The sequence below is a fragment of the Anopheles gambiae genome, chromosome 2 (genome assembly GCF_943734735.2).
Source record: "Anopheles gambiae chromosome 2, idAnoGambNW_F1_1, whole genome shotgun sequence".
Taxonomy (NCBI): domain Eukaryota; kingdom Metazoa; phylum Arthropoda; class Insecta; order Diptera; family Culicidae; genus Anopheles; species Anopheles gambiae.
The window spans coordinates 105,491,650-105,516,540 of record NC_064601.1 but is presented as its reverse complement, the minus strand read 5'-3'; the positions used below and the strand labels follow the sequence as shown (position 1 = coordinate 105,516,540).

General features: G+C 50.4%; 5 protein-coding genes across 12 annotated transcripts; 2 read left to right on the top strand and 3 right to left on the bottom strand.

The window, feature by feature from the left end:
• Positions 1-3: 3 nt before the first annotated feature.
• LOC1277275 (spectrin alpha chain) lies at positions 4-19,426 on the bottom strand. 6 transcript variants are annotated; one of them, XM_061644978.1, is made up of 9 exons: positions 19,288-19,426; positions 11,804-11,918; positions 7,671-11,719; positions 6,591-6,632; positions 3,529-5,452; positions 2,854-3,457; positions 2,510-2,539; positions 1,119-1,728; positions 4-1,039 (listed from the first exon to the last, which is right to left on the bottom strand). In XM_061644978.1, the coding sequence occupies exons 3-9, from the start codon at positions 11,655-11,657 to the stop codon at positions 911-913; spliced, it is 7,326 nt and encodes a 2,441-aa protein (XP_061500962.1). In that variant the 5' UTR covers positions 11,658-11,719; positions 11,804-11,918; positions 19,288-19,426; the 3' UTR covers positions 4-910. The 6 variants fall into 6 exon arrangements, with proteins under 6 accessions (XP_061500962.1, XP_061500963.1, XP_061500964.1 ...); XM_061644979.1 differs by lacking the exon at positions 2,510-2,539; XM_061644980.1 differs by lacking the exon at positions 6,591-6,632.
• Positions 12,088-19,429, bottom strand: LOC3290210 (protein sarah). Of its 2 annotated transcripts, none has more exons than XM_557363.4 (2): positions 19,288-19,429; positions 12,088-15,956 (listed from the first exon to the last, which is right to left on the bottom strand). In XM_557363.4, exon 2 carries the CDS (start codon positions 15,624-15,626, stop codon positions 14,745-14,747), a length of 882 nt encoding a protein of 293 aa, XP_557363.4. In that variant the 5' UTR covers positions 15,627-15,956; positions 19,288-19,429; the 3' UTR covers positions 12,088-14,744. The 2 variants fall into 2 exon arrangements, with proteins under 2 accessions (XP_557363.4, XP_061500968.1); XM_061644984.1 differs by having other exon boundaries at positions 12,088-15,953; positions 19,288-19,428.
• Positions 19,430-19,724: 295 nt separating this feature from the next.
• Positions 19,725-20,775, top strand: LOC1277274 (large ribosomal subunit protein mL46). The gene is made up of 2 exons (XM_316723.5): positions 19,725-20,015; positions 20,081-20,775. Exons 1-2 carry the CDS (start codon positions 19,830-19,832, stop codon positions 20,705-20,707), a joined length of 813 nt encoding a protein of 270 aa, XP_316723.4. The 5' UTR covers positions 19,725-19,829; the 3' UTR covers positions 20,708-20,775.
• Positions 20,764-22,047, bottom strand: LOC1277273 (ragulator complex protein LAMTOR4 homolog). Of its 2 annotated transcripts, XM_001688902.2 has the most exons (4): positions 21,904-22,047; positions 21,739-21,818; positions 21,073-21,640; positions 20,764-20,997 (listed from the first exon to the last, which is right to left on the bottom strand). In XM_001688902.2, exons 3-4 carry the CDS (start codon positions 21,219-21,221, stop codon positions 20,820-20,822), a joined length of 327 nt encoding a protein of 108 aa, XP_001688954.1. In that variant the 5' UTR covers positions 21,222-21,640; positions 21,739-21,818; positions 21,904-22,047; the 3' UTR covers positions 20,764-20,819. The 2 variants fall into 2 exon arrangements, with proteins under 2 accessions (XP_001688954.1, XP_061500969.1); XM_061644985.1 differs by having other exon boundaries at positions 20,764-21,640; positions 21,904-22,046.
• Positions 22,048-22,062: 15 nt separating this feature from the next.
• LOC1277272 (exocyst complex component 7) lies at positions 22,063-24,720 on the top strand. Its single transcript, XM_557360.4, has 6 exons — positions 22,063-22,204; positions 22,271-22,436; positions 22,506-23,094; positions 23,175-23,941; positions 24,022-24,478; positions 24,549-24,720. Exons 1-6 carry the CDS (start codon positions 22,157-22,159, stop codon positions 24,649-24,651), a joined length of 2,130 nt encoding a protein of 709 aa, XP_557360.4. The 5' UTR covers positions 22,063-22,156; the 3' UTR covers positions 24,652-24,720.
• The last annotated feature ends 171 nt before the right edge of the window (positions 24,721-24,891 follow it).

The following is a 24,891-nucleotide window of genomic DNA, read 5'->3' as shown; positions in this document are numbered from 1 at the left end:
GAGTGTTATTTTTGCAATCATTTATTTGAAGAGAAGAGATATAGCCATATTTTGCGATCGGATTTGCTCCGTCTCGTCGAGTAGGGTGATGCCAGTGATAAATAGAGGTACACATACATATCGATATATTATAGTTGCCGTGTTTGTGTGCATTGTTGTTTGCTCATCACGCATCTTGCGCTAAGAGCGTAATTTTTGGAAAGCTGAGAACATTTGATTTTGCGCTTTTGCTACTAAGGGCAGTTTACCTTACCGAACCGCGTCCGTCTGGGTGTAAATAAATATTTTTTTCCCACTCTGTACGTTAACACCAACAAGCATTAGAAGAACGAATTTGGATTGATTTTTTTTTTACTTTGCCACAGTAAGGAAAGTTTGTAAAGGTGACATTTTTTAATTTCAGTTGCTACATGCTATTTTCATTTAGTTTGAATTCTTAAAGACACTGGCTGCGATTAACAAGCGAATACAGTTCAACAGACACACAGTTCAAAGTCAGTTTCATACTAGAAACTGGCCAGAAAAATGTGTTTCCAATCTGATTTCGGACCTAATTTTCTCGTTCGATCGTTCGTAGGCTACTAAGCCACTAACTGTTACGCTGCACAAAAGCATGTTCCGGAAGTGTAAAACACAATGGATTTGTGTGTGTGAAAGCTGGTGTTCGATATTGCTCTCCTGCTTCTCTACGCTCGCTACACTATCACTATTCATTCAAGCGTGTGCTTGCAAATTTATATAAATATATAAAATCAAAGTAAATATATAGTATTATTCGCCCGACGACGGGGAAACACTTTGTTTATATCGTCAAAATGCGTTTAAAAAATAATTTGTTGCGAATATAGTATTGAAAAGGCGACAAAACCGGCGGGGGAGATGCCGCCCATCATACTGGCTGTGTGCTGGCTTAGTTTTGGAACAAGGTTCTGGTAAACTCCACGTAATCCAGGGCACCGGTAATGGGGTGGCCCGTTTTCGGGTCGTTGTACGGTTTCATGCGCTGCACGCAGTAATCCGCCATGTCTTTGGTGAGGTTCTGTAGGGAGAAAGCGATTGATCGTTATTGCTACATGCTGTACACCGCTACAACCCAAACCACTCCCCCAGATACTTACGGAATAGAGTTCCTCCTTGGTGACATATGGGCGGGGACGCGGATCGGAGGCGGTGATGGCGCGGAAAGCATTCTCGATCTCCTCGAAGCTTTGCACGTTCTCCGTTTCCTTCGAAATCATGAACGCGATGTACTCCTGCAGCGACACCTGGCCGTCCCGGTTCGGATCGACCACGTTCAGAATTTCCTCGAACTCCGGGTCCGGTTGGCCTTCCTCCACCATGGGCAGGTCGTAGCCGAGGGCACGCAGACACGATTTGAACTCCTGGTGGTTCAGCTTGCCGCTCTTGTCCTTGTCGAAGTGCTTGAACATCATCGAGAATTCCTTCAGCGAGTCTTCCGACACGCCGGACTGGTTGCGGGCCTGGATCTGCTGCTTCAGGTTGTGCTGCATGCGCATGGCCAGCTGGTCGAGCTGGTCCCACTGCTGGGCCAACCCGACCGTCGAGTGCTCCGTGTAGCGGTTGTCCAGAATCAGATGCTCCTCCAGCGTGGCGCCGAGCTCCTCGATCTTCTTCAGATCGCCACGGCGTGCGCGGATCTCGTTCGCCTTGTGGCAGAGCGCCTCGAACTGTTCCTCCAGCGATCCCGAACCATCCATGAGCGACGTTCTGTGAGGAGGTGGGGCAAGGTAACGATGATTAATATATTTGGCTTAAGACGTATGGGCCTTTGGGTGGGGTTAGCTTAAAACACTCCACAATGGCAGCATATAAATGAGGATTAATCGTGTGGTTGGCATGTGGTTATGAAGCGGTACAGACATTAATTATAAATACTTTTTTTGCTAAATTAATCTTAAGGATATTCATAATTTTCAAATAATTCAGTCAAATTGACAAATCTAAATCAGTGCTGCAAAATGTGACTATCAATGTCATATAAGAAGTTACCTGAAACTAAATACACATCAGCGTCAGGTACTCAATTGTGATAATCAGAGGTGATGATCAAAATGATTGGTGTGACCAATGCATGCTTCGTGACCATCGATTGGTCAGTCACTATGTCATGACTTTTTTTACTGTGATCAATTCTGCAAAATGTCACTGACATAATTATGACAAATTCCGGCTGAAACAAAGTCATGTCAGCATATGTTCATTGTTTTCGTTGGTGAAAATCTCGTGATACTCATGTCATTTTGCAGCACTTAACTATATTAAAATTTATGATTCAATTATACATTAAAAAACAGACTCGTTTATCGTTTCATATCCAAAGCGTACAGCCCGAAGCGCTTATAGTTCCTTTGCAATATTAGTAACATTAAGAAGGAAGCAAGTTCTGTTGCTAATTAGAAGGCATTGGCTGCGCAGAGCAAAACCGAACATCAAACTCGTCACGCAGCTATGGTTAGCAGTCACTTTGGGCACAACACTCGTTCGTTACCCATTTTTATCCCAGCCAAGAATGTTGTATCTTTGGTTTTCACGGTGTTGTTTGGTGATGGTGTCATTTGTTGGTGGTTGGATGTTGTGTATGGAAGGATCGGGGGTTCAAATGTTCAAGCAAATTGTCCAACACAAAGTGCAGATAACGAGTTGTGGATATAAGGAAGATTGGATATGCCATTTTAATAATGATTTTCAGAATATACCACGCAATGGAGAGGATGAAGTGGTCATGTAAAAGTTATAGAAAATAAACAACGATACATAGAATGGGACCTTCATCCTCTAGACTAGGTACGGGGGAAGGAAAGGGATAAGTAAAAGTAAACCAAAAAACCATACCTTGTCTCCGTCAGCCACTGGTGGAACAGGTTGGCGTGCTTGGCAAACTCCTTGCGCAGCTTGTCGTTCTCCTCCTGCCGATGGACCTCCTTCGCCAGCTCGGCATCGCGCTCCTCGATGATCTTCTGCAGATTGCGCCACGTATCCTCTAGCGCCTCCATCGTGAACCAGGTGTACGGGTTCGGGCCGACGTTGAAGCTCTTGATCTTCTGGTCGAGCGCGGCCAGCGCCTGGAAGTCGACCTGGGCCGACGACAGCGATGCCTGGAACGCGGCATGCGCCTCCCGCAGCGCCTTGATCTCCTCGATCGAGTTGCAGCGCACCGGATCGGTCAGATCTTCCTCCGCGTTCTCGAACCACGAGTTGAATGCCGACGCCTTCTTGGCGAACGTCAGATACAGATCCTCGATCTGGCGGAACTGGTCCTGCATGTTCAGCAGGCGGTACTTGCGCGCCTCCGAATCTGCGCGCAGCTTCTGCCAGCGCGTCAGTACGTCCTCGTGGCGCTTGAGAATGGCGGCCGACTGGGCGTGGTTCGCGTTGATCAGCTGATCCTTGAGGGCGGTAATATTGTGGATACCCTCATGCTCAAACGCCGAGAGACCTAAAGGAGGAAAGATTAATTTTCCTTATTAAAAATAATCCTTAACTTTTCCTACAAACACACACACATACCAGCATCGAATGTCTCCTGCTTCGTCAGCAACGTTTGAACGGTGGACAGATCACGGCCAAACTCTTCCGACTTGACGTGATTCTCCTTATCCGCGATCCAGCTCTCCACGACGTCCGCCTTCCACATGAACTGCAGGTAGGCAAAGTTGTCCATCAGCGCCGTCTTGCGGCGCGTCGCCAGGGCCTGCAGGTTCTCCAGCTTCTTGTCCAGCTGGACGCAGCGCTGCGAGATGCTATCGCCATGGTGGTTGTTGTTCGTTACCAGCGTCTGGCCATGGTCGCGGATGTCCGAGCAGCGATCGCGATGGACCGCAAAGTCCGTCTCGAACGCGTCGTGCTTCTTCATCAGACCCTGGACAGCCGCCATCGAGTCACCGTAGTCCTCGACCGACAGCAGCTGCTGCTTCTCCGTAATCCAGGCCTCCTCCTCCTCGACCTTCGCCAGGAACTGCTGGTAGATGAGCGACTCGTCCAGCTTCTGGCCGCGAGTGGCCGCCAGTCCCTTCAGCTCGGTCCACGCCTGGTTCAGTGCCTTCAGGCGCTGCTCGATCTCCGGCACCCCAAGGTTCGAAACGTCCATCAGCTTCTCGCCCGCCTCCTGCACCGCCTGGATCGCGGGTTCGTGCGAGGCAAGCTCGGCCTCGAGCCGCTTGTGCTTCTTCTTCAGATTCTGCACACCGGTCAGATCGCGACCGTAGTCGTCCGATCCGACCAGCAGCTTCTTCTCCTTGATCCAGCTCTCCTCGTCCGCGATGTCGCGGAAGAACTGGTGCAGCGTGTTCGCCTCGTTCAGCCGAGCCTGCCGGTGGGCAGCCAGGTTGCGGATGCGCTCGTACCGTTCGTTGATCGACTGGCGCTTCTCCTGGATGCCGGCACTGTCGAACTGGCCGCTCTCCACCAGCGAGTCCGCCTGGCTGTTCATGTCCTTGATGCGATCCTCGTGCGCGTGAATGTCCGCCTCGACCAGCTGGTGCTTCTTCATCAGGTTCTGTACGGAGGCCAGATCCTTGCCGGCGTCCTCGGACGTCAGCAGACTCTCCACCTCGCCCAGCCAGAAGTCCAGATCCTTCACGGCCGCGATGTACGTGCGCTGCTTGTTCGCCTCCTTCAGCTTCAGCGACTTCTCGGTCGTCTTCTGCGTCAGGTACTCCCACTGGTCGGCGATCTGCGTCAGGCGCTTCTGCACCGCCTCCTCCGAACCGCTGCACTGGTTGCGATCGATCAGGTTGCTACCCATCGCCAGCACGCTCGAGATGCGGTCCGCGTTCGCCGCCAGCTCCGCCTCGAACGCCTGGTGCTTCTGGTGCTTCGACTGAATGTTGGCCGGATCCTTGTAGCTTTCCTCCGTCGCCAGCTGCAGCTTCTCCGCGATCCAGTTCTCGATCTCGTCGGCATCGCGCGAGAACTGCTGCAGCGTCTGCTCGTCGCCCAGCCGCGAGCGCTTCTCGATCAGATCCTCCTTCAGATGGCGCCAGCGATCCAGCACCTCCTGCCGCTTGGCATCGATCAAACGGCCCGCGTAGTGCTCCTGCGCGATCAGCTGATCGGCCAGCACCTGCAGCGCGCCGATCTTCTCCTCATGGCCGTTGATCGCCTTGTCGAAGTCCTCGTGCTTCTTGATCAGGGCCTCCACGTTGTCACCCTTCGAGTCGACCTCCTCCGCGTTCAGGAACGCTTCGCGGGCGCTCATCCAGTTTTCGGCCTGCTCGCAATCGCGCAGATACAGCTGCAGGTCCAGATTTTGGTCCAGCTGCAGGCGACGCGCCGTCCACGCACGCTCCAGCTCCTCCCGGGCCTTGTTCAGGTTTTCGATCTTCTCCTGAATTTCGGGCGCCGCATAGTGGTTCGCCTGCAGCAGCTCATTGCCGAACTGCTCGAACGCCGAGAACGTACCCGCGCGTGCATCCACCTCCGTGCGATGTTCCTGCCGAATCGGAACGCGAAAGACACGTGTTGATTGAAGCGCCATGAGAGCATGGAAAAGATTGAACAAAACCCATTAGTAATGCCGCACGTGGTGAGTTGTGCCGCCTGTGGTAGAGTGAGCTTCCACCCGCGCAGAATGTGAGCAAAAATGACAGCGAAATTAGGAATACCGTGAGCGTAAAGTAAATGGCAATTAATAATGATACACTATTTGTTGGTTCTCTATTTTAATCACCTCCCATATGAAGCGAACAGTAAAAATCATATTAATAACACGTGTTGAGGTAGATTGGTGAACGAAAAGGTATGATAAAGCTAGCCAGCTAGATGTTAACAAAGACAAACGCATAATGAACTAACTCTTACGTTTACTTTCGAACGGTAAAAGAATGAAAATAGATCAAAAGGTAAACATAGTTCATAATAATTCATAAAAATTCGGACGCGAGATAATGTGAAATGCCAGCTGATGATCCTTGTTATTGCATTATTGTAGCGCGCACGTTAATTGTCTGCTGCGAATTTTAATGAACGTAGTACAAGTAGCAAGATTAAAGAGCATTAAAGGAATACAGCAGCAACAACAGTAACCGGAAGAAAAACCATGGAGCAAATGTTATAAAAAAATGTAAAAAATTAATGGATTTCCACAAAAAAAAGCTTTCCGAAACTATCTGCAAAGTCTAAACAACTCTTTGCAAATACAAACTCTTTTAATTATAAACTTTTTTTTTCTTTTTTCGCCATTGTTAATAAAAACACACATATACACATAAGGGTGCTAAAAAATCTGTTTTGCAGCATAAAGATGAAACGTTATTGACGCTTGGGTAAAGATCCTTTCAGCAAAATCGTTAATGCTTATGGTTTGTTACGTCGCACGTGATGAAATCATATTAACCCGACCAAAGATGTTGGAACAAAACTCTGTACGGATCGAAAAAATCCAATTGCAGTGTGAGATTTAAAAAAAGTTACAAAATTTGCATGACAAAGGTTAAGCACTAATACAAAAAATAGAAAATAGAATGCTGCTGTGTGTGAACACAAAACAAAAAATGCGTGAGCGGCTTTGGGTAAGTAGTTTCGGGTAGTGGGGCTAGAGTGTTTTTTTTTTTTTAATTTGTCAGCTGTACCTGCGGGATACCGCAACGAAAATCAATTTCGGCACGATGGTTCTATGAAAAATAAAAATGACAGATTTGGAAAAGAATAACACATTTTAGTATGGGTTTTGTAATTTGGCACGGGTGAGAATTTTGACACGTTGCATAGCTCAGGATAGCTTTTTTTCGCCAAGAACATCTTGCTAGTCTGTTTCCAATCATTTCATGAGTGGTGCGTGTGTGTGTTTGTGAAGGATGAATAACACTTCCAATCGTATTATGAAAAACAAAACAAAAAACTGTGCTCAGCTTCAGTCGTGTTTCTGTGTGCTCTTGGTTGTTTCCTGGCCTGGTGTATAGTAAAGATGACATGGTGTCTGGGGCACACTGTTCCCTTACAGCAATCGCCACTGTGTTCGATGCAGGGTTTTCCAGGGGTTCTCATAGTAGTGGAACACTGCCTTGACTTTTTCTTATGGGAAGTGAACTTCATATGATGGAAATTGGACTCTATGGTAACCTTTTTGAACAGGCTCCTTCCTATTGGAAATTCCTATTGGATTTGTCCAACAAGGGTGCTATGGAGTCTAATTCCCACCACATTAAGTTCATTTCCCGTAAGGAGTCAATAAAGTGTCCCTCAGCTATGAGAACTCATGGAAAACCGCGTAACGTGATAAACGGATGAGACTTCACAATAAAGAAGTGTTCGTACTGAATGAAAGTGCTTGTGTACAAAACATGACACAAACGTGTCTCCAACCGTCCATTCCAGCGCGATGATGTAAACTGGAACAAAACAACTTCACAGCGGATGTACTTAAATTCTACTGGAGACACAAATTAGCGCTCTCTACAAGTAACATTGATTCGCTAAACAATAAAAAACGAAACGACACATTGGACAAATGGAAACACACACGTTCACACAAAAAGAGGCATCAACGGTACACAACAACAAAACTGGGGATAAATTCAGGGGCTAGCTGAATCATTCAAAAAATAAGGGAAACCCCAATTACACAGTCCTTGTCCTTCCTGTAGGAATGGTGGCTCTTTTCCCGGTCCTGAAACATCAAACTCCTCCTAACCGTACCCATTTTCGCTTACCTGATGACGCTCGATCAACGCTTCCGCGCCGGTAACATCGTTCGCGAGCTCTTCCGACGTCACCAGCCCCATCATCGAGCTGATCCAGGCGGACAGGTCGCGGTAGTCGCTCAGGAAGCGCTGCAGATCGTACGAGTCGAGCAGCTTCTCCTTGCGCTGCTGCGCCTTGGTCACCACCTGCTGCCACTCCTCGTTGATCTCCTTCTGCTTAGCGTACGTCTGCTCGGCCGTGTCCGGGTGCGACTGCATCAGCCGGTTGGCCGTCTCGTCCAGCTGGCGGATCTTGTCCTGCAACGCGGCCAAATCACGCTCCAGCCCCTCGTGCTTGCGCTGCAACGTTTGCACGCCGCGCAAATCCTTGCCCAGCTCGTCGTTGTTCAGCGCGTTCTCCTTCTCAGCGATCCAGTCCTTCGTTTCGTCCACGTCGCGATGGAACCGCTGGACCTCGTGCGCCGACCCAAGCTGGCTGGCCCGCTCCTGCGTGATCGTCTGCAGGGTGGCCCACTCTTCGTTGAGCGTTTGGATTTGCGTCTTGATCTTCAGTGCGGCCTCCGTCTGACCGAGCGACGTCAGCTGGATGGCGATCTCGTTCAGCTTCGCCAGCCGAACCTCGTTCGCCTTCAGGTCGTCGTTGAAGTCGTCGAACTTCTTCTGCAGCACCTCCACCTCCTCGAGATCTTCGCCGACGTCCTTGATCTGCGCGTGGCTCTCCTTGTCCTTGATCCACGCGGCGAGATCGGCCGCCTCGCGCACCAGCACGTACGCCTTCACCGTTTCGTTCAGCTTGTTCTGGCGCTCCCGGGCCAGGGCGAGCAGATTGTCGTACTGGCTGTTGATCTGCGTCTGGCGCTTCGCGATCGAGTGCCCATCGATCAGGTTCTGCTGGCTGGCGCTTAGCCCTGGGTCGATCTTCTTGATGTAGGCCGCCGGCACGAAGCCTTGGCGATCGTTCACCTCCACCTTCCACCAGTCCTTGTTGTTCGAGTTCAGCAGCGTCAGCACGTCGTTCTTCTTCATCGACACCTCGCGCGGCGACTTTTCCGTGTAGTCATACAGCGCCATCACGCACTCCTTGCCGGTAATGTCGACGACCGGCGTCTCCTGCTGGCGGCAGTTCTTCGCCTGCTCCTGCAGCGCCTGGATCGTGTTGCCGAACGCTTCCAGGTCGGACACGAGCGCCTCGTGCTTCTTCAGCAGCGCCTCGGACGAATCCTCATCCTTGCCGTAGTCCTGGTTCGAGACGATCGGTTCCTTCTCGCGCATCCACGATTCGGCCTCGTTCGCGTCGGCAAAGTACTGGTGGGCCTGCAGCGAATCTTCCAGATCCTGCTTGCGCTGGTTCGACTTCTCCTTCAGCGAGTTCCACTGATCCTTGAGCGCGTCCAGCCGCAGCTTGATCTCCTCGCTGGCGGTTGGCTGCTCGTTCAGCATCTGCTCCCCGTTCGAGATGACACCGGCGCAGCGGCTCTCGTGGTTGTTGATTTCCGCCAGCACCGCCTGGTGCTTCTTGATCAGGTTCTGCACACCGATCAGATCGCGGCCACGGTTGGTCGACGCCGCGACCGGTTCCTTCTCGCGGATCCACGCCGCTTCGTCCTCCAGATCGCGGAACAGCTGCTGCACCTGGAGCGAGTCGAGCAGGCGCTGCTTGCGGATCGACATCGGTTCGGCCAGCGCCGCGTACCGCTTCGACAGGGCCGCCTCCTTGGCGCGAATGTTGTCCGCATCGAAGTGGCCGCTCTCGACGAACTTGTTAGCCGCCACCTTGATGCCCTCGATACGGTCCTGGTGCGCCATAACGTCCGCCTCCAGCAGGGCCTGCTTCTTCTGCAGATTCTGCACGCTGGTCAGATCCTTGCCGTAGTCCTCGGACAGCAGCTGACCCTCGACCTCGCTCAGCCACAGCTCGATGTCCTCGACGGTGCGGTTGAACTGCTGCTGCTGCGAGGCTTCCTGCAGCTTGCAGCCCTTCTTGTCCGAGGCGCGCACCAGCGACTCCCACAGCGTCACGATTTCCTGCATCCGTGCGTTCACCTTGTCTGCGGCGTAGTGCTCCTTCGTGGCCAGCTCCTGCCCGGTAGCCGTGATGTCCTCGATGCGGCTCTTGTTCGCCGTCAGCTCGTGCTCGAAGTTGGTGTGCTTCTGCACCTTGCCGTTCAGGTTGGTCGGGTCGAGGTAGCTGTCGTCGGTCGCGAACTTCAGCTTCTCGCTGATCCAGCCCTTCGTTTCGTCGCAGTCGCGCTCGAACTGCTGCAGCGCGTTCGAGTCCTCCAGCAGCTTCTGGCGCACGGACGATTTCTCCTGCAGCGCGGAACGGCGCGCCAGCAGCATGGCGCGACGCTGCGCCACATCGTCCGCCGCGTAGTGCTGCCCGTCGATCAGCTTCGTCGCAAACACGTCCAGCGCCTTTATCTTCTCCTCCTGCGCGGCCAGACTCTTCTCAAAGTCCTCGTGCTTCTTGATCAGCGCCTCGACCGAGTCGAGCGAGTCGCCCAGATCCTCGTTCGCCAGGAACGCTTCCTGCTTCGCCATCCACGTGTCCGCCTGCTCGGTGTCGCGGTAGAACAGCTGCAGATCCATGCACTGCTCGTACAGGATGCGGCGATCCTCCCACAAAACCAGCAGCGAGCTCTTGTCGTTCTCGAGCGCGGCCAGCTTCTCCTGCACCTCCGCCGCGGCGTAGTGCTCCCGCTCGAGCAGCTGCCGGCCGGCCTCGGTCGTCAGCTTGAAGCTGTCCACGCGAGCATCGATCTCGCCCTTGTGCTCCTGGTGCCGCTCGAGCAGCGCCTCCGCACCGGCCACATCCTTCGCCAGCTCGTCCGCGGAGATGATCGCCTTCATACCGTTGATCCACGACACCAGGTCACGGAAGTCGGCGAGGAAACGGTGCAAGAAGTAGGACTCGTCGAGCTTCTGCTTGCGCTCCTTGGCCTTCGCGGTCAGCGACTGCCAGTACGCGGCAATCTCTGCCTGCTTCTCACGAATCTGCTCGCTGTGATCGGCGTGTATGCTGCACAGGCGGCCGGCCTCGGTACCGAGGGCGGCCACCTTGTCCTCGAGCGCCGCCAGATCACGCTCCACACCTTCGTGCTTGCGCTGCAGCGCTTGCACGCTGGCCAGATCGCGCCCGTAATCGTCCGACGACAGCACGACATCCTTCTCAGCGATCCACGCAACCGTCTCATCCGCATCGCGGTTGAAACGCTGGATTTCGTGCGCCCCGAACAGCTTCTCCTGGCGCAATATGGCCAGCTGCTTCAAGCGCTGCCAGGCCTCGTTCAGTTCCTCCTTCTTGCGCGTGATCGTTTCCCGCTCCGGGTGCCCGCCGAACAGCAGCTTGTCCGCCAGCTCGTTCACCTCCGTCACGCGGTACTCCTGCGACGCCATGTCCTTCTGGAACTCGTCGAACTTGCGCTGCAGCACCTCCACGTGCTCGAGATCCTGCCCGAACTCGTCCGCCGTCACGAACGCTTCCTTGTCCTTGATCCAGAACATCACCTCCTCGCAGTGGCGCAGGAACTGCACCAGCACCAGGGCCTGCTGCAGCTTCATGCCCTTCTCGGCCAGCCGCGACAGCAGCAGCTCCCACAGGCGCTGCAGCTCCTCCAGCCGGCGCTGGATCGTCTCGGATGCAAAGTGGCCCTGGTTGATCATCTCCTGGCCGGTGTTGTCCAGCACCACGATCGCGTTGCTGTGGGCGGACACCTCCGCCTCGAACGCCTGGTGCTTCTGGATCTTGGCCTGCAGGTTGGTCGGGTCGCGGTAGCTTTCCTCGCTCGCCGCCTGCAGCTTCTCGTTGATCCAGCTTTCCAGCTCGTCGGAATCGCGCTTGAAGTACTGGAACCGGCGCGAGTCTTCCAGCTTTTCGCGCTTCTGGCGCGTCTCGAGCTTGAACTCGCTGTAGCGATTCAGCACCTGGTCGCGGCGCTCCTGGATGTCTTCGGCGCTCTCGAGGATGCGCACCTCCTTCGGGGTGAACTGCTCCATTCTCACTTGCTGCTTACTGTGTAGTTTATTGCAAAGAGATAATTTACTCCTTTCTTCTTAGCCTAGAAAAAAAAACCCAAAGAAAATCAAAAGCGTTATTTATATCGATTTCTTCCCATTTATAATTTACAGCATACTTTACTCACCTCTATTTAAACTTATTCTTATGAAGGCAACCAGCTTAAGTTTCGCTCGCAACGATATTTTTCTTTGTGTACGGTATTTCTCTTAATTTCTTTTGTTGTTATCCTTCTTTAAATCCTGTAAACAGTAAATAAAAATCATAAAATAAACATTAACCTATAAACTGTGTGGGTGAAGATAGAAAGACAAATCCGAACTCGTCCGTCCGTAAATCCATCGCCAATGCAGTGTACTAGAACAGTTCCATATTGAAAAGCAAATAAAATGAATTCAACAAAAGCAACCATTTTAAATCTATATCAAACTTTATTTGACAGTTATGTATATAATATCTTCGTCAATAATAATAATTGATCCTTCACGTACCAACTCGCGTTTGATATCTCTTTTTTTTGCTACTAAATCATTTCTTCTACGCTAGTCTTTCGTCTTCAAACACACCCATTGTTCTCTCACTCCTGGTTCGTTCCATCTACGTGTACTTGTTTGTGTTTTCACTATCAATTACGCTACTAGTAGGTTTTGCCTTGGCGATAAAATTAACGAGATCCTTCTTCACTTCTGGCTCTCCAGCACACCGGCGCGCCCGTCGTTCGTCGTTCGTCGCAAATCGGTCCAATAATGCTCAGAGTTATAATGCGTAAACAACATGATTCCTATTTCTGATACCACTAATGCATCTCCTCCTCCTTACGCGTAACACACCGTGGTACAACAACGTTTGGTGCGAAACACATTTTGGATTTCAATTGCAATTTCAATGTCCTTTTAAAACGTTTTTTGCTGTATGCTGTAAAACAAGTGGTAATGCGTCAGCTGATTCGCTTCCCTTCTTCTATGCTTTGTTGCGTTGAGTGTACAGCACACACGCACGCACTGGTCAGAAATTTATTTCTTCATTGGTAGCACTAACTAAAATATATGTATATTTGTTTGTTAAATTGCTGTTTTCTCTATGTTTCGCATCGCACGGGTTTTGGTTAATATTTATATATGTACTGTATGCTTTCATCAACCGTGACTGAACTGACTATATGACAATCGTCCTATTGTTTGGAAGTACTGGTTACAGGGTATATATAGTGGCCCTTTGCTATACCGAACGATCCCCTTTTAAAAAAGGCGTTTTGTTGGTATGATCTATGTCTATTGCACAATAAAACACACAAGAGTACCATCGGGATCAGAAGTGATATCAACCATTGGTGGTTGGTAAATGGCGACACTAGCATTGTCGTTTCTCAGGGTATAGAGTGTTTGACGCCTCTGCCAATAAGAGAGCAATAGAAAAATATATAGAAAAACGCTCCAAAACCGAACCATCGATTATAGGATAAATTTCTGATGAGCACAAATACACATACCAACAAACGAACCTTCCGGTTCCTCAGCATCTAATAGATATAACAGTTATAAAACGTCTGGCCACACCGATACCGAAACTGACGGTCCGTCGGTCGGGTCCGAACGAGAGAGGACATAAATATGCATGTATGTTTCTTTTTCTTCTTCTCAATTCTACACATAGCAGAGGAAGTGGGAAATGTAACACATTCGGCAGCAACATTTGCCATCTTTAACATATACACAAACACACATACATGTACAAAGACACCGATGCATCTCTTCTTATTGACCTTCACCACATCGCACACTTATTGGTTTCGTTATCCACGCGGGGCTTAGCTAGAGCCGCGATAATAGGACATGGAACAGATAACTGTTACAGATATATTTTGTCCAAAGAAAGTCCTAGTCTTATTTTTATCTTATCGCTTCCCCCTTAAAAAAATAGTGTTTTTATTCCTGCCTAGGATAGGAAAGGATCACACACCTTTAGCTATGACGTTCATGCAACATTTGCACTTTTACGACGAAAAGTACAAATGTTACATAAACGGTTTTTTGCATTTCGAAAACAAACCTCCCGTACTTCGCAAGTACGCAAAGCTTTAGATGCGAATGAATGGAGCGAAATTGTGGACAGCATTGCAAGATGTTTTAACCGTATCTACCGATATGCTTGATAGTTTTGATTTCGAATTCTACATATATAGTTGGGTGTTCCAGTCAGTAGAACCCTTCTTCTTAAACGATGCTTTAACATTTTAACTCCCCGGAAATCTCCCGTACCAATTATAGTTAGAAGAACTGGACGTAATGTGCAAATGATGTTAGAGATAATTATATAGAAAAGTGTAGAAACTGATTTATTTTATAGGCGAACCTTCTCGACAATAAGATAGTATATGTAGTGTAGGCAAATAATGTACAACTTGAGATTTCGTTTCGCGCTTCGAGTATCGCGTATGTTACCCTGACGCATGCATTACAACTAAAACAAAAATAAAGAAATTGTATAACGATAATCGATAGAAAAAAGTACAATGACCAAACGCATTCTGATTGATAGAGACGCAAATGCCTAATTTGTCGACGGGAACAATTCGTACTCATACTCCGACATGCCGGTAAATATCTAACACGCAACCATTTCAACGCAAACTGGCGCAAACAGATAAATGGAAACTGATAGCCTATCGACGATACTACCACAGGCTGGTGCTGTGCGCGCGTACACTTTCGCTGCGAAACGTAATTACTAAATAGATTCGCAATTTAACTATCTTCTTGGTGTGCCACTTTGAAGATGCCTAACACCACCAATATGCTTTAAAAAAACAGGAAACAGGAGGTTAATGGCAAACGTTACTTCTTTTTACAAACCCCTCGCGCACCTTTCTCACCTTTGCTTTCTAAACATCAGAGAGGCCCAAAAAAACTTCTACCAAGCTATACCTTCTCACAGAACACGGAGGCCTGCATCAAAACTCACCAAACAGTGGCCAACCAAGCTACTTCCTGCCTCCACGCTTCTCTTACGATGATATCGATACCATTATCATCGTCATCCTCATCATCATTCGCCAGTGACAACCAAATTTAGGTGGAGCTTTTGCGCTCGGGACAGCGCGTTTGCATGATGCGCGCCTTGCGCACGTTCGTCCCACCACCGACCGGGGAGTTCTCCTTATCCGGATCGTCATCCTCGAAGCTGCTGCCCATACTCGACGACTTGCGACCACCCGCAGTTTCGTCTTCGCCGGCCGCTGCGGCGGCAGCCGCCGCCGCCGCCGCCTCCAGCTGCTCGGCCGCGGTGTGCAGTATGATGCCCGGATGGTGCTCCGACTGGGCGTGTATTTCGTGGCTTTCGCCCGGCGTCAGGCTGGCCAGCGCCGCCAGCAGATCGTGGTTCACGAGCGGTTCGCCCTCCTCGGCCGGCTCCCAGCCGGCGGGCGGCGATGCAGGGGGCGAGATGAGGAACTGCTTGACCGGGGCGGGCGGTTTCAGGTTCGTGTTCGAGACGGGCGTCACCGGCTGCGCCAGATAGCAGTTGATGACGGACTTGCCGAACGGGTACTGGTGCAGCCGGATGCGCGCATTGGCCGCCGCCAGCGCGCTGTCGTAGTTGACGCGCAACCGCCGGAAGCTCTTCAGCCACTGGAAGGTGGTGTTGTCCGAGAACGTGCGGAACAGCTCCTCCAGGCTCGCCTTCAGCCCGTCGTCCGCGAACACCTCCGAGTGGATGTTGGTCACGATGATCGAGGTGGGCAGATCGTCCAGCAGATCGTCGTCCGCCACCGCGTTCGACTCGCTGTCCGAGTCGTACGCGCTCGGCAGGGCCGGATGCTCGTTCGGCAGCCCGTCGGTCGGGTTGATGAACAGGTTCTCGTCGTCGGTGGGCGTCGTGGCCGCCAGCTCGTCCCCTCCGTCCGACTGCTGGCGGGTGCCGGTACCGGTGGCCGTTCCCGTTGCCTGTGCCATCTGCTCTGCTCCTCGGTGGGAGGCACCACTCACGATCCTACGGATGGTTGTTGTTCGGTTCGTACAACAGGAGGTTGCGGTTCTTCTGGCGGCCGATTGGGGCGGCGGGTTCCGGCAGATGACGGACCTACCTAGTGAGCATACACTTCCTCCGCGCGGGTGGGAGTGTACTTAGATAGCCAGGAGGTTTGTTCGTGTGTGAGTGTGTGTCTGTGGGTTTGTGTCTGTAGTAAGGCGGAGGTATTTGAACGTAGTAGTCCACTCTTCACTCCCCCGCCCCGCTTCACTTCTGTTCTTCTTTCGTCACCGGTTTCGGTTAAAATTCGGCTGCTGCCATTATTTACATACAATGGTTTTGTAGGAGAATTGAATGATTGATAATTGTTTTTACATTATTGCCGTAGGGTTTTTTTTTTCGTCGGCACACCATCCCAACACCCGGGAAGGGGGTGGTGTGATCGTACGAGCCCGCGCGTACGAAAGAAGAACATAAAAGTTGGCCCATTTTGTGTTTGGCAATTTTTACCAACCAGGAAGTGGCAGACAGAGAGAGAGATACAGAGCGAGAGAGAGAGAGAGAAAGAGGGACATCGGTAGAGAAAGTGAAGAGAGGGAAATAGAGAGAAAATAGAAAGAGAGAGAGAGAGAGAGAGAGAAACACAGAGAAAGAGAAAGAGATAAAGGAGCAACGTCAGATTTTACAACGATAACACACAACCGTAATGCTAAATTTGTCGCGCTGCTTTCTCAGCCATTATTTTTCGTACATTTAGTTAAACAACAAACAACAAAAACATAGAATGATTGTGATTGTGGCGCCAATGGGTAGGCGCTTGTTTGCTAAGTTCGTTTCTAGTATGATGGAATGTTGATGATTCATTTCAAACCATTCGTTTCAAATTCCGCACACCGGATCGATTATGCGTCTCATCTTCTTTACAAAGAAAACAAACAATAAAGAAAACTACTAATGCACTGGTGAAATGCAGGTGGTAAGAGAGGTGTAAAAGAGATGGTCTCCGTTTTCATAAACCAATCGTCGACTACCATTCGTGCGTGGAATGCAATGTAAAAACGTCTCTGCTTGCAGCTGAGGACGACTACTGGGCTGGTGATGGTGATGGCGGAACGCTTTCAAATGTTTCCAAAACCGCAACACTACGTGGGCAGACGACATAGGGGTGTGTGTGTGTGCTTGCGAAAATAATACAAACAAACAAAAATGCAGTGAAATATGCATGATTTTGCATGAACGAAAGAACAATTTGTTCAAAAAGAAAATTTAAATTAATAAACAACATTGCTAGCTGTACTTATGCATAGTTTACAACCAAAAAGTGATGGATTGTTTTGCTGTCCCATAATGTATGGTTACTGTTGAACCGTGAGCAATGATTCAAACTCTTAGCCTATGCACATCTATGCTCGCCTGCAGCACAGCAAATGTCTAGGGAGCTCAAACAACACACTTGACATTCACACCCGGGGGGACAGCGAAATCTAATCATCCGTGGTTGTGGCATTTTCGGCGACAGTTTCCGCTCACACAGACCCCTCCCCACCACCCCATCACCCTCTCTCTTTCCCCTGGTCCGCGGTAGCATTATGCTGGGAGTAGCGGAACAGGCACGCACGCAACACACGTATCGCGCGTTCCCCGGTCGTGTGGTGGTGATTGTTTTTCTTTTTCGAAGTTTCCAATCATCATTTCTCTTTCTCTCTCGCGCGCCCGTGCTCGTTTTACATACCCCTCCTCTCCTTCACTCTTTCTCCCGACAATGTATCTCTCTTTCTCTCTCTCCCGTTTTCTCTCCCGATGTCTCTTTCTTTCTCTTTCGATTTGTTATGGTTTCATGTTCATTTTTTGAACGGTGTTTTTCACTTTTCAAGTGGCTCCCAGCATCAAACTCGAGGTTGAGATTTTCACTCACATACTGGAACCAGTTACACGTTACACACATGTAACGCAGGCATTTTCACTACACGATTTAAGGCGATGTTGCTTTTCCAGCATCTTTTCTAACTGTTCCTCTCCCGTCGGTTTGACGAGGAAAATATTGTTCGAATACCAAATATCGTTACTTCACACTTTCCGCCGTGCAATACTATTTCGCGCATCGTGCTACAACACACCTTACTATTTGCTAAAGAGACTACGTGGAAACATGCATGCTTATCTTATCGCACGGGCGAAGATATAGTGTCACTGAAACGAACGGCACAAGCAAACGCACCACCGAGCCAACCAACCAACTCGCCAAGTAGCATGACGCCATCACATTCCATGTCCGGTCAGGGTGTGTGTATGTGTAAAGTAAAGAAGCGATATGGAGAATAGAATCATTGTGCAAGAAAAAAAAATGTTTCTCCCGTGACACAACTATATCGGTCCAATTGACTGACCGCGGTCTGTGTGTACGTGTGTGTGTGTATATGCGCCACCCCAAACGACAAGTGCCGTTCTAGAACTTCCATCAAATCCAGCGACCACGGCAGCTCCCCTTCATGATTAACGGAAATGAATTTCACACACAAACGCACACAGGATGGCACAGCACTGGATGATCATCGAGCATAGAGAGGGAGAGAGGGATGCTTCTGTCCCAAATCACGACGATCAACAACCCGTCGAGAGCTGCTGCTGCTGCTGCAGCAGCAGAAGCTGCCGCCGCCGGAGAGCTGGTAATATTTAAAAATAACTCAACGCGAAGGCGATGATGACGTAATCGTCGGCATGAAGCGGGTCGGGTTTACACGAATGCCGCATTCGGCCCAATCAACGGGCCAAAGGGTCAAACACAGCAAACAAGGCGGTGCCGCACCTAAAGACGGGTAGGTAATTCGGCTTTCCAGAACCAATACGATTTTTGGAGCTTTGGTGGAGTTCCAATCAGGCACGGTAACTGCAAATCTCTGCAACTGAAGGATGAATCCATCCAGCGACTCTGTTTACGTGCCAAAAAGAAGGGTGCTATCGAAGGCAAAGATAGCACAAAATTCCAGTTAAATCGGAATAATTCCAAAATTCAATCTAGCTTGTAATGTAAACTGGTATCATCACACAGCAAGCTATTTCCAGCGGCACGGTATTGCCCAAATGCCGCAGTGAGAATGAGGGTGTGTGTGTGCGTGTATGTGTGTATTGACTGCGTAGCATATTCCATCAGAAGGTCGCGCAAGAAAAACGGGACACACGGGCTGGGCAGGAAAATATCGATTTTTCACAAACACACACACACCCGACCTCCGTAGAGGTGCGTAGGGCGGAGGCGCATAACACACACGAAGGAAATGGTGCTGGAGTGCGCTTCCGCTGGCAACAATCAGTTTCAGTTTATCCAAAATCGCATCAATTACCGCATCACACCACACGACGGACACATACACACACATACACTGAGTTTGATGGGCCATCGGAGCGCTTTTTTCGACTGGGTGTGTCAATCTATCTAGCTTTCGAATGCTGCTCCCGTGGCCCCATTTGCTTAGCCCTATACCGAAAACACACACACACACAAACACACACACTGACGCGTGCACTACACTACATGGCGTACGGGCGATCGATTTGCGGACGGACGGACGGGGAAATTGGAAATGGCTTTTTGGGGGCGAAAAAACCGATATTCTAGCGTAAATCACTGCCCAATGCACTACTTACAGCTTTGGCAAGCGTTTGCAGTATGTTTTATCCGGCCTCAGTGCCCTTTTTTCGCTGGTTTTTCACTGTTCACCACGCCAGCTCACGACCTTTGCGAGCGACTCGTTTTACCGTAATGGCGGCGATGAATTTTCTGCTGCCGAACGACGGCTACAGGCAGGCTTTTGCGGTGTCGCTGGATCAAGGTGTGTATACGCAAGGTGGCACTTGAAGAGAAAAAACCGCCTTGAAATTATCGAAATCTTGAAAATGGGTTCACATAAATAAATTAATTCATTTTCAACATTTCAAACAATTCAAATTTATGAATAAAAGCAAATCCGAACAATTCTAATGGTTTTAAATTCTTTTTTTCATCGACCTGATTGGCATCCAAACACGAGGTACTCTACTGTATTTTCCCAAGGTTGCTGTGGTATAGCGAAAATCCAAGAAAAAAAAACACCTTGCTGTCAAGTACGTTCGATAACAAAAACATTTCTTTGCGCAAAGTTACGCTTTTATCGTGCGGCCGGCAAAAATCTGCACAAAACTAACACAAAATGCGAATCCTCGCTCACCGTTCCGTGCTGGTCGTGTCGCGGATGCTGTCCTCCAGGGCGGCGGCAACACAGGCCTCACAGGTAGCGCCACAAACCGACCAAAAGTGGGACCTGTACGCCGGTGTGCTCGTGGAGCGGCTACCGATCGTTACGAAAACACTCGAACCAATAGAGGCTAAATTTAAGGTACGTTTCGGCAGCGTCCAACGATTCACCTCGTAGTGTACTAATGGCCATCGCTTTCGCCACAGGAAATGCTGAATCAGATCGAGCTAGAGAAAAGTCTGAAATCCAACCACGAGCTGCGGAAAGAGACGGAAAAGCAGCAGCTGGAGCTGCTCAAGGCGGGCAAAATCGATCTCGATTCGGAAGCGCTCAAACAAACGGCACAGGACCTGGAGGACGCTTACAATGAGGAGTACGCCCGGTTTAAGCCGGCGCCACGCGTCACCGAGGCGGACAGCAAGAACGACACCCGATCGCTGGACCGCAAGCTGGAGCAAACGCTCGTCCTGCTGGTGGAGCAGAAGCTGGGCAGCAAGAGTCACTATCTGCTGCCGCAGGGGCTGCACCGGAAGGGCGAATCGCTGCGCGAGACGGCCGAACGCACGCTGAAGGAATGCTGCGGCGACAAGCTGCAGGTCACGTTCTACGGCAATGCCCCGGTCGGTTTCTACAAGTACAAATACCCGCCGAGCGTGCGGAATGACGGGGCGGCGGCGGTCGGCGCGAAAGTGTTTTTCTTCCGCAGCGTAGTTAAAGATCCGAGCCGGAACGTTGGAAGCGACCAGGTGAAGTACCAGTGGCTCAGCCAGGATGAGCTGCAGAAGCAGCTGCAGCAGCCGTACTACCAGAGCGTTTCGCAATTTCTGTTATGAAGCTTTTTCGGGCGGGAGGATTGGAATGTTAGCGCAATAGTAAAGAAAGCACGTGGTTAGAAAGTAAAGCGGATCGAATCGTTTATTTTAGTTCCGAAAAGCGCGCACAAAATCAGGCCAGTATCGAATGCCCGTCCGACTCGAGGGTGCCGGTAGCGCTGGCGTCCGGCCGGTTCCGCTTCTTCACGACGTAAATGCGTTTGTTCGAAAGGCATATGGTGTAGCTGTGGTCGGCGAACACGATCGACACTTTCCTGCACGAGCGTGCACTGAATACAGCTGGATCGACACTGGAAAAGAGAGAAAAAATGCATTTCAGTGCACCAAGATCCGAGAGCGGGTCACCGGCATGTCCCTCGCGGTACCTTTCGGTGAGCGTTAGCAGGTTGCTTATAATGTTCGCACTACGCTCATCGTTTTCCAGCTCGCCGCCGGAAGCGTGTACGGACCCATCCTCGGACAGGACCAGATAGCCGAGCTGATCCGGCAGCGGATGACGGTCCAGGTCCAGCATCGCGACGCTGCTACTTTCACTATCACAGACAACGGCAACACTCGGGCAACGGCTCTTGACGGTGGCCCGATGCTGCTGTGGCGACGGCGACGACTCACCTACCACCACCACCTCCGTGAGATTCGACACGGACAGATAGCCACAGCTGGCCGTGGGCGAGAAGCTAGTGCTAGTGCCGCCGGATGCGCTCGCCGCGCTGGTGAGCGTTAGCTGCCCGATGCGGTTAAATTGTCAAATGAAAAAATGCGTAAACAGCCGGAACGCTACCAGGAGCCAGTATTTGATAGTGCTCATCAACTACGCCGCAGAACCCAACGAATCGTGGGCCGTTCGAACGGTGTGCGTGTTTTGCGTGCGATGCCGAATGCAACGTGGTGCATATATGCGCAACTACGGATGAATGTTTTTCCTTGCGTACACTGAAAGGTTTAATGGAAAAGACACTTTTTTTATTAAATTTCCTATCGGTGTGTGTCGCCTGATCACTATCGATTTTGTCTAATGTCTTCTTACTGACCTTCTAATGGTGCCAACGCGGTAGTCTTCTTCTGTGGACAATCATCTATTGTGACGGCGACTGAATGTAAACAAACAGCACTACAGTCGAAAGCAATCGTGAAGAAACGAAAAATGCCACGTTAATTATTATTAGCGCTTTATTTACTTCCTCCCTTTAACTCACTTCCAGCAGCAATTGTGCTCTCTTTACTCCCAATGGGCCATTTCCACATTGAACAACAATTCACAGAAAACTGCCCACTGCAGTGACGGAATTGACGAAGTAGCGCAACGTTTGCTCGATTGTTTTGCTTCTCGCGCTGTCAAAGCACTGATTCATCGAGTTTGTTCGCGTATTTGTTTTCGTCACCACTGCGGCGGTGGGAGGTTTCGCTTGTGATTGCAGGAAAAAAGGACAGTGAAATTATTAATTTACCATGAGCACCCTAGAAAACACGCTCCAGATTGAGATTAAGCTGGAAAAGGTACGTATTTTAAACCACACACACACACACGAACCAACGAATCAATGGCGCTCTGTTTTGCTGCAGGAAAAGACCAATCAAGCTCTGCTAAAGGACCATGTCGAGAAGTATTCCGAACTCACGCAATCCATGTCCAAGATTCTGAACTCGTTCGAACAGCGGTTGGGAAAGCTGGAGCACACCATACTGCCCGTGTACAACATTACAAAGAACCTACAAAAGCAGCAGCAGAGTAAGGCACTGCGTGGGATACAGTTCCACTGTGTAACCATTTGCTGACCTTTCCCGCTCCACTTTGCAGATCTAGACAGCACGCTGCAGTGTATGGAGCAGGTCCTGTCGCACTACGATGCTTCGCAGGATGTGTGCAATCTGATCCACCAGGGGCCGTCCGAGGGCAACATTGGGTCGTTTTTGGACGGGTTGAACAAGCTGAAGAAGGCGAAGGACTACTTCCTCAACAACAATCCGCAGAGCGTGGAGCTGGAGAACGTGACCAGCCTGTTCAACAATGGTTGCGAAACGTTGAACAATCACTTCAAATCGCTGCTGAAGAAGCACAACGCTCCCCTGAAGCCGGTGGACCTGCTGGACATGATCTACATCGAGGAGGATTCGTCCAACGAGGACTGTCCCTCGATCAAGCAGGTGCCGCCGAGTGCGCGGGAAGAGCTGAACGTGATGGCGCAATGGCTGGACAACAACTTGCGCCGCGAGTACGTGCAAATCTTTGGCGACGAGCGGTCGGAGGTGATTATGCGATCGTTGCAGAACTTGAAAGACCACCAGAAGAGCGGTAGCTGGGGCAACGAGCCACTGCGCACCAGGCACGGATACGGTCGGGCGGAAGCGGGCGTCAAGAAGACAACCTCGGCACGGTTGCAGCAAATGTGAGAGAGCCTAGAGTAGGCGGAGTGTGGGCAATTTCCTCACCCAATTAATCGTCTCGTTTCTTCTGCTCTTACTTTAGCTTCGAACGGAAGGCCAACAAAATGTTCATGAAAGCATCGCAAACGCTCGGCCAGTCGGCGGGACTGGCGATGCGAAAGAACTCGTCCTTCGGCGACATCCTGGCGGCAGAAGAGTACGGCAACGACAACGACCAGGAGCTGGAGAAGTATCTCGTCCTGCTCCTCGGCCTGCAGAAGCTGCTCGTGTGGGAGCGACAGCTGCTGAACGACATTGTGCCGCCGTCCCGGCACAACGAGGTGTTTTCCCGCCTCTCGCAACCATCGATCGAGATGGTGGTGAAGGATGCGGAGCAGATCACCTCGAAAGTGATGCGCAGCATCGGGCGCAAGGAGTGGTCCGCTGCGCTGGGCATATTTTCCGCCCTCAAGCACGTGCAGATACTGCAGCCGGACATCGACCGCATCTGCGACAGTACGCAGAAGCAGCAGCTGTCGGGTGTGCTGAACCGGCTGCAGCAAACGGCCTCCAAGGCGCTGGAGCAGTTCATCGAATCCGTGCGCAACGATGCCGGTGGTGGCGGCATGGTCAGCATGACGTCCAGCACGATCAGCTACGGCGGCGGGTCGAGCGTGCCGCGCGATGCGACCGTGTACGAGCTGACGTCCAACACGATCTGGTTCTTGGAGCAGCTGCAGGAGCATTGTGACACGATCGGGGGGCTGCTACAGACCGAGGCAATCTATACGAACGATCTCGATCGTATCGCGTCACAGAAAGCGCTCACCATGGAGCAGAAAAATAAGGCCCTGCTTGGCATCTACGTCCGTAAGTATCGAGCTGCAATATGGAGCACATGTAAAACACGAACCGGGTGTATGTAAAAAATTTTGCTCCTTTTTTCACAGGCAAAGTGCTGGCCGAGTTAAACTACACGATTGCAACGAAATCGGAACAGTACAGTGATACCGCCACCAAGCAGCTGTTCAAGCTAAACAACACGCACTACATCTTGAAATCGCTGCAACGGTCCAGCCTGATCGAGATCGTGGCACTGACCGAGCATGACTGCGAGCGTCGCTACCAGAAGATGATACAGGATCTGAAGAAGGCGTACCTGGGCTCGTGGTCGAAGATGCTCTCCTTCATTCACCCGCTGGACGACATGCCGCGGCCGATCAATGGCAAGGTGAAGGACAAGGAGCGGGCCACCATCAAGGATCGATTCTTCAACTTCAACAAGGAGCTGGACGAGGCGGTAAAAATACAGCGAGCCATTTCCGTGCCGGATGTGCTGCTCCGGGAGGGCATCAAGCGGGACAATACCGAGCACATCGTGCCGAAGTACAATGCGTTCTTTGAAGGGTAGGTGCATGAAGGTTTTTCCTTGGAAATGATTCTACATTAAAATAATTGATATTTCTTTCTTTTTCAGATATTCCGATGTGCAGTTTAGCAAGAACATCGACAAGTACGTTAAGTACCGCCCATCGGATGTAACAACCATGTTGAACAGCTTTTTCGATGATACTGTTTAAAATGTATTCCAAACTAGATTTAGCTAACAGAACAGTTAATACATATTTATGATATTGAATCTTACCAAACCCGTTTCATCTTAAATCTGGCAACCGAAAATCCTAATTCAAATTAGATTACGACAAGAGCACAGGAACTCATCGGCTGATAAAGTTTATTTCGGAAATTGTATGCTTTCACCATTTTTTAACTGCAATTCAGAGAATTGTAGCAAAGAAACCCTAACCAAAAACCCCAGA

Bases quoted from the DNA above. Each gene is read 5' to 3' on its own strand.
- LOC1277275 (XM_061644976.1), bottom strand. From the start codon at position 11,657: ATGGAGCAGTTCACCCCGAAGGAGGTGCGCATCCTCGAGAGCGCCGAA. The intron at 5,453-6,590 runs GTACAGCTGACA...CCGATTCGGCAG, and splicing joins TTCGTTGCGGTATCCCGCAG to GAACATCGCACGGAGGTGGA. The intron at 1,729-2,853 runs GTATGGTTTTTT...ACCTCCTCACAG, and splicing joins CAGTGGCTGACGGAGACAAG to AACGTCGCTCATGGATGGTT.
- LOC3290210 (XM_557363.4), bottom strand. From the start codon at position 15,626: ATGGCACAGGCAACGGGAACGGCCACCGGTACCGGCACCCGCCAGCAG.
- LOC1277274 (XM_316723.5), top strand. From the start codon at position 19,830: ATGCGAATCCTCGCTCACCGTTCCGTGCTGGTCGTGTCGCGGATGCTG. The intron at 20,016-20,080 runs GTACGTTTCGGC...CTTTCGCCACAG, and splicing joins CAATAGAGGCTAAATTTAAG to GAAATGCTGAATCAGATCGA.
- LOC1277273 (XM_061644985.1), bottom strand. From the start codon at position 21,221: ATGCTGGACCTGGACCGTCATCCGCTGCCGGATCAGCTCGGCTATCTG.
- LOC1277272 (XM_557360.4), top strand. From the start codon at position 22,157: ATGAGCACCCTAGAAAACACGCTCCAGATTGAGATTAAGCTGGAAAAG. The intron at 22,437-22,505 runs GTAAGGCACTGC...TCCACTTTGCAG, and splicing joins CCTACAAAAGCAGCAGCAGA to ATCTAGACAGCACGCTGCAG. The intron at 23,095-23,174 runs GTGAGAGAGCCT...CTCTTACTTTAG, and splicing joins TCGGCACGGTTGCAGCAAAT to CTTCGAACGGAAGGCCAACA.